General features: G+C 43.4%; 1 protein-coding gene across 2 annotated transcripts in view; it reads left to right on the top strand.

Annotated features, from left to right (window-relative positions):
- ccdc32 (coiled-coil domain containing 32) overlaps positions 1-8,901 on the top strand; it is a 29,255-nt gene extending 20,354 nt beyond the window's left edge. For both annotated transcript variants that reach the window (XM_063053495.1, XM_063053504.1), the window contains exons 3-4: positions 1,146-1,302; positions 1,976-8,901. In XM_063053495.1, coding sequence (XP_062909565.1) covers positions 1,146-1,302; positions 1,976-2,120 — 302 coding nt within the window. In that variant the 3' untranslated portion in view covers positions 2,121-8,901. The remainder of the gene's footprint in view (positions 1-1,145; positions 1,303-1,975) is intronic.
- Positions 8,902-17,790: the final 8,889 nt, after the last annotated feature.

The following is a 17,790-nucleotide window of genomic DNA, read 5'->3' as shown; positions in this document are numbered from 1 at the left end:
ACTCACAAAGTCAACCTCGGCAAGGTTCCACCTAATATCTCCAAAGTTGGCCCTGCCATGGTAGACCAGGTTAAAGCTAACCGAATGATGGTCGCTGGTGACCAGTTGACTCTTCAGTCACTCTCCCTGCCCTGTTCCCTAACAGGAGGTCCTAGTGTTGCATCCTCTCTAGAAGAGCCTTCTATATATTGATTAAGGAAACTTACTCGTACACATTCAGCAAATTACGCCTATTCAAGCCCTGCGCACTATGGGAGACCCAGTTAATATTAAGAAAGTTAAAATCACTCACTAATACTAGATTTCGAAGAAGTTTTCATTATAAGAATAAGAAGTGAGAGCATGAGGTGGCCTTATGGCTCTTCATACAAAGGGACTTGCGGTGATCCTTCTTAACGCCCTACAAAGGATGAGGGGATCATCGCGGTCTCTCTTCCACCCATCAGAGATTCTTAATCAAAGGCGCTGCATACACAGAGCCCTAAGCATTATCAGTGATCCCTCCCATCCATCCAACAATTTACAGTTTCAGTGACCAGGGTTCAATTCCTGCCTCTTCCTGTAAGGAGTCTGTACGTTCACATGACTGCGTGGGTTTCCTCCGGGTGCTCCGGTTTCCTCCCACAGTCCAAAGACATACCAACTGGTAACTTAATTGGTCTTTGGAAATTTTCCCATGATCAGGCGGGGATTAAATCGGGGGATTGCTGGGCAGAAAAAGGCCGGAAGGACCTATTCCATGCTGTATGACAATAAATAAGTAAATTTCTCCTCACCTGAGTCCTAAGTGCCATCTCCCTTATTTTCAGAGTGTGTACCTGGCCCTAGACTCCTCCATCAGGACAAACATCCTCCCTGCATGAAGGGTTGTCAGCCACGGGACATAGATCAAGTGCCAACATAAGGAAACATTTTTGATAGTGATTGGGAATGTTTTGTTGGGAAGGAAATGAGTTTCAAAAGCTAATTGAATAGCAAGAAGGGAAACGTAAGAAGTTTATGGTGAAAGAAGGTGCTACAATTAACCAGCAGCTCTGCATCAGACCAGCAAAAGCACAATGAACAAAATATCTGCTGCAGCATCCTGAGTTGCAATGTATGTGACTGATGACATCTTTCTACTGACCTCTTCTTTAAACCAACAGAAAATCGCCTGAGGAAACTGAAGGGTATAAACGAAGAGCCAAGTTCAAAAGGGATGCTAAAGAGCCTATCACAGGCAAAGAAAGAATGCTGGGATCGCTTCCTGCATGAGCAGTATATGTCAGAGATGTACAGTGATGGATACGAGATGGACCAGAGGTAGTGTACAATCTGTAGCGGTCTGTTAGGAAATGCAAAATAAGGAGCTATGTCCCAATTCCTCATGTTAAGCTTGATGGCAGTTCCTCTCCTCAGATGGGGTAGAAGGGGTCGGGGATGGTGGACTTTAATGCTGATGTACTTTACTACTTTGGTGGTGGGGTGGAGACCAGAGCTAATACCTGCTCTTGCTCCACTCCCCTGGCCGTTGGCTGCTTGAAATTACAAAGACACTGATGAACATCTCCAGTTAGGTATTTTGAAGGCAACATAGATTGTCACTCACCCAGCAGTGTGTCGATTCAAGATTTCAAGTACCCTGTTGATGCCTCAAGATTCCTAATCCGTATTATAGTCTGAAATCCCTTGTCCCATGAATCCCGAATGTGGAAGGTGTTTCTCTGCGTCACTGGATTTAGGGTGGCCATTCCCAGAAGGCAATGGCGGGCAGGTTCTCCACAATATCTAACGTGCCATCACTTTGATCCATGCCAGGGGTCGAGAAAAGTCACTGGATGTGCTGCATTCCAGAATTACCCCTTCTGTTGCAGGGCGATAGAAATCATACAGCTAATGTCGTGTACGCAGTTAGGATTTTGTATTTCCCAGTCAGTACACTTACGACATCTTGTCCATGTAGTTGATCCTGTGACTGTTTCCTTTACTGTTGCAGTGCCATGGACTATTTCAAGCGGTGGGTGCAGCCAGACAGAGTTGCCGTAAACGCAGAGGAGATTCAGTATCTGATCAGTCCTGAAGGGCAGTCTGAGAGCCAGGAGGAGCCTGAGGGTGAAAACTGCTCTTCCTGCGAACAGTAATGACCGACAGTGGTGTCTGCCCTGAGAAACCCGGCTCAGGCCAGACCAGAGCTCAGCGATGACCGTCATCCAGAGGTGGAAATGTTGGACTGTTTGATGTGACAGCCACAAATGCAAATAATGAACTTGAGTTGTCCCAGCAGCTGAATCCTCGGAGCCCCTCTGCCGCATCACTGTAACTGAGTGTCACCACCTTGACCCATTTCTGTCTCTGGAGCAGGAAAGACAAGAAGGGGATCCCAGAGCCGAAAGGGATTTACTGCTGTTGGGTGTACCTTATTCCAATGACCTGTATACCCCTCAGTGCAATAGTGCACCTGTATTTACAGAATTACAGGCGTTTGGAAGACTTGCAGTTGAAGAACATTTCATTGCATGCCTCAGTGATAATGCATTCGTTCAACAGCACACATTCTCCTCCTGTCTCAGCACCAGTGTTTGTGTATTGTGCAGAGAACTACAGTCACCTTAAGTCCATCAAATATTGAAATGTTTTCCACTTCGGATAGGGAGAGTGAATTGAATCTTTGTTTAGGTTTCTCTGTATTGGGAACATGACGGCTCCCAATCCCTTGTGGATTATCTGTTTCCAGCAGTGTACTCTGGGGCGGGGGGGGGAGTGCTAACCATTCTGTACTTAATTCTCTAAGTTTGAATGTCTTAATCTTTCTAACTTATCTCTCCACTCACTAACCTGTCTCTATCAAAACACTCCCATCAAACTCTTTGGTAGCTTCTACCTTCCTATGCCCCACCCTACCACTTCAGACACTAGACACTAGAATACTGCAGCACAGTACAGGCCCTTTGGCCCTCAATGTTATGCTGACCCATATGTTCCTTAAAATAAAACGTACTAAACCCACACTACCTCGTAACCCTCTCTTTTTCTTCCATCCGTGTGCCTGTCCAAGAGGCTCTTAAATACCCCTAATGTTTTAGCCTCCACCACCATCCCTGGCAAGTCATTCTAGGCACCCACAACCCTCTGTGTAAAATAACTTACCCCTGATGTCTCCCCTAAACTTCCCTCCCTTAACTTTGTACATATGCCCTCTGGTGTTTGCTTTTTGTGCCCTGGGAAACAGGTACTGGCTATCCACCCTATCTATGTCACTCATAATCTTGTAGACTTTAGTACATGCTGACTGATTCTGTAACCTTTTGACTCCCACATGCAAAGCTCTTGACTGTTGAATGATGCTGAGCAGGGCAAGCTATAGAATAATGAAATCATAGAATTGCTAAGGCACAAGAGGGCTTTGGCCCATTAAGCCTGTACTGACTCTTTATGGAGCAATCCCTTTAATCCCAATTCCCACTCTTTTCCCATAGCCTTACTTCTCCTATCCTGTTGCTTTTAGAATGCCCCAATAGACTCTAACCAGTGACTTCTAAATCATTACCTCAGTTGACATAAAACAATTTCACATTTGGTCCGTGTCTTTTTACCCATCCTTTTAAAATCAATGCATCTAGCAACACACATATATAGATAATACCATATTCAAACCTCCCCCTGAAGTAGATGCATGGTGATTGTCAGGTCCCTGCCTCAACCTCAGAGTTTAACATCTGGATATTAAAACTTTCCTTGGTGACTGTGTTTCAATTGCCACTGAGCTGAGCTGTACTTTACAGCCAAAGCTGCTTACAGCACAGAGGGAGGCCAGTCAGTCTGTGTTGGTGACATCCTATGCAAATTTAATCCCTTTTTTCTTTCTCTAACGGCATAACAGATCTGTGGTTTGTTGTTTAATCTGGCGCTCAGACACCTATTATGTGACTTTATTTTTACAGACGAATGGATATACTTTATTTTCATCGAGCACCTGATTATTGAAGCTAAGAAATATATTGATAATTCCACAAGGCTGGCCCCCTCCCCACACATACACCCACACACTCACACTCACACGCACACACACACTGACACAGATTCATACTTTAATAGTAATGAAGCTGGACTGCAGTTAGACCCCATGTCATGAAAGAGTGAGCTGTGCTGTTTTCCACCTAACAGATCAGAAGCAAAATATGCTGGACGTATAAAATCATAGAACATTGAACTGTACAGCACAGGAACAATGTTGTGCTGAACTAATTAAACTAGTGATCAAATGGCCAGCTAAACTAATCCCTTCTGCCTACACAATGTCCCTATCCTTCCACTTTGCTCACATTCATGTGCCTATGTAAAACTCCGTAATGTATATGCCTTTGTCACCATCCCAGGCAGTGCAGCTCAGACACCCATCGCTCTCCGTGTTTGGAAAAAAGCTATCACCTTAAATGCGTGCCCACTGTATTAGACACTTCAACCATGGGAAAAAAAACGCTGTCTTATCTACTCCATCTATGCCTCTCATAATCTTATAAACCTGTAGCCTCCACCTCTCAAGAAAAAACAGCCCAAGTTCGTACAGCTTCTCATGATAGCACTAATCCAGGCAGCATCCTGGCAAACCTCTTCTGCACCCTCTCCAAAGCCCCTACATCCTTCCTATAATCAAGCAACCAGAACTGTATGCAATACTCCAGATGTAGCCTAACTAGAGTTTTATAAAGCTTCTTGACTTTAGAACTCAAAGCCTTTACTAATAAAGGCAAGCATGACATATGCCTTCTTAGCCACATGATCAATCTATGTAGCCACTTAGAGGGAGCTGTGACGTTGGACTCCCAAGATCATTCTGCACATCAGCTCTGTAAGGGTCTTGCAGTGTACCATCTCTTTATCCTTGACCTACACTTCATATTTGGCTGGGTTAAACTCCATCTGTCATTTCTACGCCCATATCTACAACTGATCTATGTCCAGCTATATACTTTACCAGTCTTCTATGCTATCCACAACTCCACCAATCTTCGTACCATCTGCAAACTTAGTAACCCACATATCTTCAGTATTGTGCAAAAATCTTAGGCACATGTGGAAAAAAATTCTGTAAAGCAAAGGTGCTTTCAAAAATAATAAAATGAAAAGTTTCTAAATATCAAAAAATTACTATAAAGAGCAATAAAGAATAAAAAACTAAATCAAATCAATAGTTCATGTGATCACCCTTTGGCTTTAAAACGACATCAATTCTCGTAGGTACATTGATTGACATGCAGTTTTATAAGAAAATTGGCTGGTAGTTTGTTCCAAGTGTCTTAGAGATCTTGCCACAGTTCTTCTGCAGACTTGCTTCTGTCTCTCCAGGTAATTTCAAACAGCCTTGTTGACGTTGAGATCAGGGCTGTAAAGGCCATATCATCTGAAGCCATATAGAAAATCTAGGGTGCTTCAGACTTTTGCATAGTCATCTACATTTCATCCAGGTTATTTATATACATCAGAAACAACAGAGGTCCCAGCACAGATCCCTGCGGAACTCCACTAATTACAGACCTCCAACTCGAATAAGTCCCTTCGAACACTACCCTCTCTCTTCTATGGGCAAGCCAGTTCTGAATCCAAATGGCCAATTCACCATGAATCCCATGCATTTTAATCTTGCATGAGAGGATGGGCCTCTCATGAGGGATGAGGGATCTTGTCAAATGCCTTACTAAATTCCATCGAGATAACATCCACAGCTCTATCTTCATCAATCACCTTTGTCACCGCATCGAAAAACTCAATTAAAGTTAGTAAGACATGGCTCACGTAAAGTCATGCTGGCTCTCCCTAATTAAGCCATTGTTTTCCAAAAATTCTATCCCTAAGAATTCTCTCCAGTAGCTTCTCTACTACTGACATGAGACTCACCAGTCTATAGTTTCCAGAACAGACTATGCTGAAAATATTCAACAGGTTAGCTAGTGTCTGATAAGAGTTGAATAAAGGGAACTAACAGCAGATTGGGAAAAGACAGATGATTAACTGATGATGATTCATTGCTCTAGGTCAATGTGCTGACCACCCCCTCCCCCCACGTGAGTCATTTGACCCGTCCCATCTAGGCTGTCCTACACATCCTCCTGAAAACCAACTTGGACCTCCCTCTTTCCCAGCTGATAAAGGGTCACAGCCCCCAAAACGATGGCTGTTGCAGCCTAACTTGCTGAGTTTCCCAGCATTTACTGTTTTATTTCACATTTCCAACATCTGCAGTTTTTTTTTCTGGTTATTTCTTTTTCTGTTTGGTATCATCCTCATGAATTGTTTCTGAACTTCCCCAATGCCTCTACATCTTTTCATTATTATGGAGACCAAGGCACCGGGCTAACTTCTCTTCTTTTGAGATGTCCCTCTAATATTAAATACCAGTCTTAATCACTTCAAAATTCAAAGTTAATTTATTATCAATGTACATATATGTCCCCATATACAACCCTGATACTCGCTTGCGAGCATGTACAATAAATTCATTATAGAATAATAACCATAATAGAATCAATGAAGGACTGCACCAACTCGAGTGTTCAACCACTGCAAAAAGAAAACAAACTATGTAAGTATGAAAAGAAAGAAATAATAAATAAGCAATAAATATCGAGAACATGGGATGAAGAGGCCTTGAAAGTGAGTCCATAGGTTGTGGGAACAGTTCAGTGATGGGGCAAGTGAAGTTACCCTCTTTGGTTTAAGAGCTTGATGGTTGAGGGGTAGTAACTGTTCCTGAACCTGGTGGTGTAAATCCTAAGGGTCCTGTATCTTCTTCCTGTTGGCAGTAGAGAGAAGACTGCATGTCCTGGGTGGTCGGGGTCCCTGATAATAGATGCTTTCCAGTGACAGCATTTTGTGTAGATATGCTCAATGTGGGGAGGGCTTTACCGGTGATGAATTGGTCTGTATCCGCTTTATTGTAGGAGTTTCTGTTCAAGGGCATTGGCGTTTCTGTAACAGGCTGTGATGACGATCGTAGCTATATTTGGAGAGTTGTAAATTAGTTGCTTGTCTCTACGATGTATTTTTGGGAAAAAGAAACAGATGATATCTCCTGTTACATGACTGGGAACTGTATTCAGTGTGAGCTTTCAGGACTTTGAGAAATTGGCTGAGGATGTGTGGAGTAGGGAAGGAAAAAGTGGAGCAGACTACACCTGCACTGACTCACCCAACCTGCAGGTGTCCTCGTACTCCGTGGAACTGAAGTCTTGTGGTGTCATTAAAATGGTTATGACTTTGATGAGGTTAGTAAAGATGCAGACCTAGTACTTGTGTTCATTTTTATGGAATGTAGCTCAGAAGGAGAGAAATTTTACATTTATCTCAGCCCTAGGTCTCCATATTTATGAAAAGACGATGGAGACATCAAGGAAGGTACAAGAGAAATTCTCAAAAATGGCCCCAGAATCGAAAAATATATTTGTCAAGAAAGACTAAGCAGGCTGGACAGAAGATTCTGCAGATGCTGAAAATCTGATGCTCTGAACAGGCTGGAATTCTTTACTCTAGAAAGGAAATGGTAGAGGAGTGACCAGCTAGAGGTTGTTCAAAATTGTAAACGGTTTGAAGGTTTAATGCTTCCGCTTCTGAGGAAACTGGGTCCAAGGGATATTAAATATGTCAAAGAATTTTTGTAGAACACGGGAATTTAATGTGTCAGACTGGGGAGGCCGAGGTGGTTGTTTTTGGAACATTGAGAGAGTGTTAATGCCGGTGTACAAGATGATGACTGATCTAGGTTAAGGAGGGAGCTACATTATTATGCTAGTTAATAGTTCAAGGACTAGCCCTTGCAGATTTAACCTTTTGACAAAAGGTAAAAGGGAGATATAATTAAGACCATAAATTAGGTGGAGTATTAGGTCATTCAATCTACTCCGCCATTCCATCATGACTGGTTTATTATCCCTCTCAACTCATTCCTCCTGCCTTCTCCCTATAATCTGACTAATCAAAAACTTATCAACCTCCGCTTTAAATACACCCAGTGACTTGACCTCCACAGGCATCTGTGGCAATGAATTCCGCGGATTCACCTCTCTCTGGCTAAAAGAAGTGCCTCCTCATCTCTGTTGTAAATGGACTTCCCTCTATCCTGAAGTTATGCCCTCTGGTCCAGTTTTTCCCCTGAATCAGAGCCGAATTACGTCCTCACTTCAGAGAGTGGAGAATGAAAATACCTTGGCCGACACTCCCACTGCAGTACTGAGGGAGTTTTACACTGCCGCAAATGCCACATTTACCTGGATATGATCTAGAACTCAATGCCTATGTGGAGTAGTAGAGATACCATCAGTCAGGGCTTTCAGGGGAGATTTGGATAGCAGACGAGACTAATCTGTAGGACTGTATAGAAAGCAGCTTGACCCATTGAGATCTGTCATATGGATCCTTCCTCTCAATCAATATCCTCATTCAGAAGCTGTGCTGTTATGGCTTGTGATACTGTTGCTTGTTCTATAATGACGTTGGACCCTTAGCAGATATTCCTGCACTTTCCACACCACTACTGATTGCTCTCATTAGCAGCTTTGTCCTCATTGCAACTTCAGTATTCCCACTGTGGTTAAGAATCCTATCTTCTAATGTAGCACATCTCACAAAGTCAACTGTGCCTCATTTACCTAAGATCTGGTATTAGTTTTAAATGTCAAAGTTCTTATCGCCAGCTACTACTTCCTCAGTTCAAATTGATGCGGGGTGATCTCTATTGCAAGCTATGATAGTGTCACCTCCAGAACTATTTAATAAATTCCACCTAAAGCTCTCTGACCAACCCTCGTTGAAAAATCCTTGCCACACTGAACAGTGAAACAACTGGCTCTTTTCAATCTCATTCTTCTTATCCGTGTCAACTCTACATCTTGCAAAATCTCACATAACAACATGATGCGTATTGAAAGCAACCCATACAAAATACAGGAGGAGTTCAGCTGGCCAGGCAGCGTCTATGGAAAAGAGTCAACGGTCAACGTTTTGGGCTGAGACCCTTCATCAGGACGAAAAGGAAGGGCAAGACACCGGAATAAAAAGTGTGGCGGGGGGGTGGGGGGGGGAGGAAGACTAGAATCAGGTTTGTTATCTCTGTGTAAACGTTTTAATTCAGATTCCCATTCCCGTTCCGACATGTCGGTCCACCCTCGGGGTGGAGGAGCAACACCTTATATTCCTTCTGGGTAGCCTCCATCCTGAGGGCATGAATATTGTTTTTTTTCCCTCCCCTTCCCTCTTCTATTCTCCATTCTGACCTCTTACCTCTTCTCACCTCCCCCTCGATCCCGTCCTTCCCTTTCTCCTATGGTCCACTCTCCTCTTCTATCAGATTCCTTTCTTTTCACCTCTTTACCTTTCCTATCCACCTAGATTCAACTATCACCTCCTAGCTAATCTTCCTTCCCCTCTTTCCCACCTTTTTTATTCTGGTGTCTCCCCGCCCCCCCCCCTGAATCAGCCTGAATCATCGACTGTTTACTTTTTTCCATTGATGCTTTCTGACCTTCTGAGTTCCTCCAGCATTTTATACGTATTGCTCTGGATTTTCAGCATCTGCAGATTTTCTTGTGTTTATGATACTTATTGATGGTATTACATCTTGGACACTGAACCTTATTCAAAGCATTAGGATGTTTTCTTTCATAATAGTTGTAAAATGCATTCAACACTCTAAGCTCATTACACAGGTCACAACGCTTTAATGGGGTATCATTGGGCTGAACGTCCTAGATTTGGGCTTATATTTTATGGTTTTATAACAACTGCTACAGCATTTGCACTGGGGAAGGTACACACAAGCCAGTCACAACATCAAATAGATTTCTTAAAGCTAAAATCTCAATCTTTAAAATCATTCATTAAGCTGGCTAAAATGTATTAAAATATATCCTCATTCCGCTTAGGTTATCCTCTTTATTCAAACCCTTATCATTGTCCTCAATACCCATCCTATACAGGTACCAGAATAAGCCTAGGAGCTAACATCCTCTCGATTACAATGAATAGTTTGCATTGATGATATGATGGCCAGCCTAGCTGGGTTTAAGAGGGATTGTCCACAGCGGGTGCATTTTAAGCAGGAGATCCCTGTGAAGACCTCAGCAGAGGGGTTATTCTTTTCCAAAATCCATACCATCAAGGTCTTAGTGCCCTACTTGGGGAGGTTGCTCATTAGCAGTGTCCTTAATGTTTGGCTGAACAATTTATGGTACCCAACAAACTTTTAGTAAGCTCACTTAACCAGCAAAGCCATTGCGCTGCAGGAACTGGTTGGAGATGGAACCACATAATTGTAAAGTACAGTTTGCCATTCCTTGCTAACAATACCCTGCTTTGTGGATGATGCACACCTGCCAGTTCAGCAATTTCTTCTCTCCCCCGCCAGAAGCTGGTATGGACAATGGACTGAATGGAATCCTCCTGTGCAATATGTGTTCCATGATCCTGCAATAAATCCAGTGGACAATTCAGAAGAAACGTGTAACTTGCTACCAAAACCTGTGGTTGAATCAAGTAGCTACAATATAATTTAAAAATTGAGAGTGGAGTAGTAGAAACCTTTCGTGGTGTTTGATATTGATTGATGGATGTGGTTCATACAGAGCAGCAAATCATAACCACATGGGATTCTCCAGATGCTCAAAATCCAGGGCAGCACACACAAAATGCTGCAGAAACTCAGCGGATCAGGCAGCATCGATGGAGAGAAATGAACAGTTGGTGTATCATGGTGAGTCCTGAAGAAAGACCATTTCTTTTTGGCCTGAAATTCACCTGTTTATTCCTCTACACAGATGCTGCCTGACCAGCTGAGCTCCTCCAGTATTTTGTGTGTGTTGGGTCTGTTTCTGTGCAGCAGATTCTTTGTGAAATAATTACACAGAGTGATGTTCCTGTGCTGTGTGTCAGTACCTAGATACTGCATTAGCCAGTCAGCAAACAAATGAGATGTCAATTAGAGTAAGTTCATTTGGATTTCTTTCACCATGATCTCTGTCTCTTTAGTTCTCATTCTTTCCATCTCTGTTCACTATCTTCTTTCACATTCTTGTTCTTTCTTTATTGTTATCTCTGTATCTACTTGGGTTTTGCTCACTTATTTCCTGTCTTGTTGATTTTCTATAAAGAATAAAACAGCAAAGTATTAGGATTAAATTTATTCCTCTTATTGGTATTCTTTGCTAGATTTCTTTCCCTATCTCTGATTCTCAGGCTCAATGATAAATGCTTTACCAATTTGCCCACATTTAATAGGATAATTCTGAGAGTCTGTGATAGGGAGCCAACTGCTGTGGGTGCGACTTTCTTCCTTGAAACAGATTTGTTGTTTTTTTTTTCTGTACTCACAAGCACAAAGTCAGGGGTTATATTGGGACTGGGATACTTCTCTTTTCAGTAGCATAGAGTGAGGGGTTATATTGGGACTGGGATACTTCTCTTTTCAGTAGCACAGAGTGAGGGATTATATTGGGACTGGGGTGTTTCTGTTCAGTAGCACAGAGTGAGGGGTTATATTGGGACTGGGGTGTTTCTGTTCTCAGTAGCACAGAGTGAGGGGTTATATTGGGACTGGGGTGTTTCTGTTCTCAGTAACAGAGTGAGGGGTTATATTGGGACTGGGATACTTCTCTTTTCAGTAGCACAGAGTGAGGGGTTATATTGGGACTGGGATACTTCTCTTTTCAGTAGCTCAGAGTGAGGGGTTATATTGGGACTGGGTGTTTCTGTTCTCAGTAGCTCAGAGTGAGGGATTATATTGGTACTGGTGTGTTTATGTTCTCAGTAGCTCAGAGTGAGGGGTTATATTGGGACTGGGGTGTTTCTGTTCAGTAACACAGAGTGAGGGGTTATATTGGGACTGGGTGTTTCTGTTCTCAGTAGCTCAGAGTGAGGGGTTATATTGGGACTGGTGTGTTTATGTTCTCAGTAGCACAGAGTGAGGGGTTATATTGGGACTGGGGTGTTTATGTTCTCAGTAACACAGAGTGAGAGGTTATATTGGGTCTGGGGTGTTTCTGTTCTCAGTAGCAGAGAGTGGGAGATTATAGAAACATAGAAACATAGAAACATAGAAAATAGGTGCAGGAGTAGGCCATTCGGCCCTTCGAGCCTGCACCGCCATTTATTATGATCATGGCTGATCATCCAACTCAGAACCCAGCCTTCCCTCCATACCCCCTGACCCCTGTAGCCACAAGGGCCATATCTAACTTCCTTTTAAACATAGCTAATGAACTGGCCTCAACAGTTTGCTGTGGCAGAGAATTCCACAGATTCACCACTCTCTGTGTGAAGAAGTTTTTCCTAACCTCGGTCCTAAAAGGCTTCCCCTCTATCCTGATCCCCCCTCCATTCAGATAATAATCTGTTTTCCTATTTTTTTAGCATCCTCCTCACTGCTAACACTGCCACCCAGCTTCGTGTCATCCGCAAACTTGGAGATGCTGCATTTAATTCCCTCATCCAAGTCATTAATATATATTGTAAACAACTGGGGTCCCAGCACTGAGCCTTGCGGTACCCCACTAGTCACCGCCTGCCATTCTGAAAAGGTCCCGTTTATTCCCACTCTTTGCTTCCTGTCTGCTAACCAATTCTCCACCCACACCAATACCTTACCCCCAATACCGTGTGCTTTAAGTTTGCACACTAATCTCCTATGTGGGACCTTGTCAATTATATTGGGACTGGTGTGTTTATGTTCTCAGTAACATCGAGTGAGGGGTTATATTGGGACTGGGTGTTTCTGTTCACAAGTACAAGGCGAGGGGTTATATTGGGACTGTGGTGTTTCTGATCTCAGTAGCACAGAGTGAGGGGTTATATTGGGACTGGGGTGTTTCTGTTCTCATTTCGCACCCAGTGAGTTGTCATATTGGGCTCAGGTGATCCTGCATTCTTTGTCAATTGGATTTCCCATTTTAATTACCTAAGTTCAAGGACTCGAGTAGGGGGACATGCAGCCCTTGCAAACTGGTTCAGGGTTCCTAGCTGACATCTCTCTTGGGTGATTGATCAAACTCTGGAGCATTTCGTCTGGCTGAGTTCAGTGCGTGAGTTAAAAGCATTTAACTGTTGCTTGCACTGAAACTGTTTCATGGCAATATGTTAAACAGAAGTCTTTCCTTAACAAACTCCTGAGCATGCCAGGGACTGTGCCTAGCTCTCCATTATCTGCATTGTCCTTCTGCATAATAGCCCATAAAAGCATGCACAGACACTGGGCAGCATTGTATTCTGTTCATTCAGGTCACCTGTGGAGCAGCAAACACAAGAGGCCAGCTGGAGTTTCACCACCCAGAGTGTTTCTGCAGTACTACTGGAACACACATCAAGGACACAGTAACAGGACACAGCTGTGAATTACAGGCCCAGGAACAAAGTGGTATGTCTCATCCTAAATATAACAACAACATTGTCTTTTCACACTCTGCAGTCCATCATACACTGCAATGGACTATGAAAATCCTCCAACACACAGCAAGTAAGCAAGTACAACACAGAATAAATGGAGAATAATGCTTTCTGCATCTTACTACGTGTCAGACAATCCCAAGGTATCACAGGAGCAGTCCCTCTCCACTCTCCCCCCTCTCTCCCAATGCCAATTGCTCCACCAGCAATGCAGACAGGAAGATCCCCCATTGGCAAGTTCCATATTAGCAACACCCTTCAGTTTACCTCTGAGTCTCACTTCTATCAATCCACCATAGGTCTGGTCTGTTCCCCTCTCTCATTCGGACGTTCCGAACTTCCCTCACCGAGACACTGGAATGGACTGGTCCCCAGACTTACCCATCTGGGGGTAGACCTGTTGTGAACACAGAAGTGTTGCTTCCTCAGAATTTTATTTTTGTTTATGATTGACTGCTTGAAGATGAACACAAATATAATTTCAGACTACCTGTAGTTGTATCACGTTGGAATTTGGAGAAACAACAAATTAACTTTTATTGAATATAATGTGTTTAATTGCATAATGGTGCTGATGCTTTGCAATAGTTCAACTAGTAATGATTTTCATTTGTACTCAGTGTCTGAGGCTTCTCACTTAAGGGTCCAACAATAAATTCGCCAGCATCGATGGATTCCAGTTGCCCTGGTATCTTTTCTCCATGACTGCAATGTCCTGGTGAAACCTTTCACCGTGCTCGTCACTAACAGCATCAAGATTTGCAGGGAAGAAGTCTAAATGGGAATGCAGAAAATGAATCTTTAGTGACATGTTGCATTTCATAGATTCATATGCTCAAAGCATGCTTTCAACCAGCTGCGTGCAGTTTGGTGCTCTGTAGATGCCGAGAAAAAATTCAGCAACTTCCTTGAATGCCTTCCATGTGATTTTCTCTGGTCCCACTAGAAATTCTTCAAATTGCCTGTCATTGATGACCTATTTGACTTGTGGACCAACAAAAATGCTTTCCTTAATCTTGGCATCAGTTATTCCGGGAAGCATCTGTCTCAAATAACAAAATCCTTCATAGAAATTTTTGTGCCTGTTGATAGCAAATTCCATCCTTACAGTCCTGAACCCAATAATTATTACTAAAACCTGTCCTGCCCTGCAGCAGCCACACCACCTAAGCGTGCCCAAGCATACCTGGACAAGATAGGAAACTTTCCAGCTTACATTGCAGGCAACATTTTAATTGACTTGAATTATGAATTGAAATAATAAACATAAGTTTATTTAAAAATGGTGCATGATAGGGAAATGTCATGGTGATTTTCATGATCAGTAGCCCAACATTCATAAGATACACCTAAAGGTATTCAGGAAGCAAAATCTTTGTTGTCCAGTGTAATCAGCTTTTTGGTAACAGTGATGCAAGGATAAATACTGGCAGGAATACCAACTGTCCTTCAAACAAGTGACAGAAGATCTCCCTCATCCACCTGAGCAGGCAGATGACCCTCAGTTTAATGTCCCATTATATTTAACTCCCTGGAACGCTCTGAACCACGGCCGTTTGATTTTATGAGAGCAGCAATATGACTGGACCATGATGAACACTTCATAGGAAGTGAGGTGGATGGCCGACCAAGTTCCTAAGTTGCTGGAAAATTGCAACTTGCTTGAATTCTGTGAGTTAGTGCCTTGACTTGTATTCACCTGGTGCTTCCACCTGCCCTCAGGCACTTTCCACAGACCATCCTGAGCCCTGCTGGGTGGTTTGAGCTTACATAATCCAGAGTAGGGCTAGAACTTGGCAGCTCAGAGATACGCTGAGACTCCAGGCTAGAAGTAGCTCTGTGGTTGTTCACAGGGCCCCTGGAGACACCCTAATGGGACTTCTGCTAACCAATAGTTCACCAAGCAGCCATGAGGGTGCGGCCGGATTGTCCAGTGACAGAGGGGGCGCAGGGGGCCCTCAGTAAGATAAACAGAGAAAGCCACCTGATGTTCTCTGAGTCAGCTTCCAGAACCGATGGGGGCGGGGGGGGGGGAGCTGCTACAATGGCAGGTGTTTCCTGAACTATGCACTTACTCACACGTTAACATGAAAGGAAAGAGGCCAAGAGCAGAGGAGAATGGGCTGACCTTCCAGTGAGCTCTGGGAGGATAGATCGGGAATAGGCTGAGAGAGCTCGGCCTACTCTCCTCTCTGAAGCACTTTGTTTGTCAGTCAGAGCTCTGAGGAAGGAACACTTTGTGGGAAAGTGTTTGTTTTTTTGGGAGCCAACAGGAACTGGCAAGGATCCAAGCAGTTCCTTGTTTGAACAATGTAAAGGGGACACACCCTACATTGGATGCTGAAATTTCACATGGAAAACCTTCAGAGTATTTTGCTCCCAGGCCTGCTGGAGCTGGGAAATCGTACGGAGGGAGGAGGGGAGGATAAGGCGCCTACCTTTACTGATTCGGAAACTGTTACTAATGGAGGATGTCTCTATGGCAACTAAAGGTGCTCCAAAACACAATAAATGCAGGCATTATCAAAGAAAGAAAGAAAATCACTGGCCTCTTCCAAATAATTATATCACTCGTCTTCTCTTTCTTTTTCAATCTTTTTATTAATTTCAAAATACAGAAACAGAACATAGCCATAATACAAATAGAAGGAGATGTAATGTTACACTTAAAAAAATTAATTGCAAAACCAAGTAGTGGAAATTAACAAAGCTCCCAAACATGTAGAACTATCCACGGATAATACAAAATAAAAAAAAAACTGGGGAAAAAAAATGAAAAAATAACCCATCCCCAAAGAAAAACAAGATTAATCAATTAACCTAAAAGACCTGGGCAAAACTAACAACTTCACTCGTCTTCTCAAACCAATATTCTCCATTCCCCAAAAGAACAGATTGAAATTGATAACCATGTAATAAATCACAAACAAGATAAAATCTACAGATGCTGGAAATCCAAGCAGCACACACAGAATGCTGGAGGAACTCAGCAGGCCAGGCACATCTATGGTACAGTCGAGTACAGTCGATGTTTCGGGCCGAGAACCTTCATCAGTCCTGCCAAAGGTCTCAAGCCGACATGTAAACTGGACTCTTCTCCATAGATGCTGCCTGGCCTGCTGAGTTCCTTCAGCATTTTGTGTATGTTGATCACATAACAAATAGTTTTTTTCACTTACCTTTTGACATTTTCAGTCAGTGTTCTAGCCTCAGATAGCACAATTAACCCAGAAATCCCACCAGGATTCACCCAGACCTGGTCTGACTACAAGGGGTACCATTGATTTGAGAATCTAATTGTACGGTCCTGAATTGGGGCTTTTAGTCTGAAGAACCAGAACAAAATGATTTAAATCTGGCCCTGGCCCTTAGTTGCTAACCACAATCTATCTATCCCCTTCCATCTTCCCCCTCTCCCTCCGCACTCTCCCCTTCTCACCTCTCCCCCCCCACACTCTCCCTCCACCCTCTCCCCCTCTCCCCCTCTCCCCCTCCCCCACTCCTTCCCCACCCTCCACCCTCCCTCTCCCCTTCCCCCTCTCTTCCTAGCTGGCCCATGAATTGAATAGTTATGGTGAAAGAACTGATAAGACAAATGCAACGACATTGGAACAAGGACACCTGCAGAGAACAGCCCAATCATCCAAAACCCCTTCTACCCATTTTGATATCCAATGCAGACTTAAGGGTCTGCAGACGCTGGAATCTAGATAAAAGAAAACTACTGGGGAACTTGAAATGTCAACTGCTCATTTCTCTCTGTAGAGGATTCCTGACCTGCTGATTTCCTCTGGTGTTTTTTGTCTCATACCCAATGTGGTGAATACCGAAACAAGCATCGCCTAACATTTCAGTAAAGGTGTAAAGAAAGCACCTAATGTATTCAATGACTGCTGAGTTGATCTTTCCAAATTAAATGTTGCCCACGTTGTAGTTGCTTCTCTCAGAGAAACATGCCATTGACTCGTAGAGCATAGAAACAGGTCCTTTGGCCCATAATGTCCGTACTGATCCTTTTGCCTATCTACGCCAATCTTATTTCCCCACATCAGGCCAATATCAGCCTATGCCTTGCTTTGCTGGGTGTGGCTACCAATGACCTTGGGCCAGGAGGCTCAGGAAGACTCTGTCCTCAGTCAATGGCAGTTCTTTAAGTCCCTTGTTTCAGAGGACCTGGGCTGGGGTATAAGAAGTGGGGAGCCAAAAGCCAATACATATTATTACTTGGAATACATAACCTGAAACCTGAGGCTCATTGGGAGGGCAGGCTGATGGAGATACAGGAAGGAGAGGTGGGCAACGAGATCTCTTTGCACTCTGTGACTGAACAGCAGGGACAGGAACCTGCTATTCTTTATATTGTGTGAGGACACTCTCTGAAACAAG

This window comes from Mobula hypostoma, chromosome 1 (assembly GCF_963921235.1).
Source record: "Mobula hypostoma chromosome 1, sMobHyp1.1, whole genome shotgun sequence".
Taxonomy (NCBI): Eukaryota; Metazoa; Chordata; class Chondrichthyes; order Myliobatiformes; family Myliobatidae; genus Mobula; species Mobula hypostoma.
Note: the sequence above shows the minus strand (reverse complement) of the source record. Positions and strands in the feature narration are given on the sequence as shown.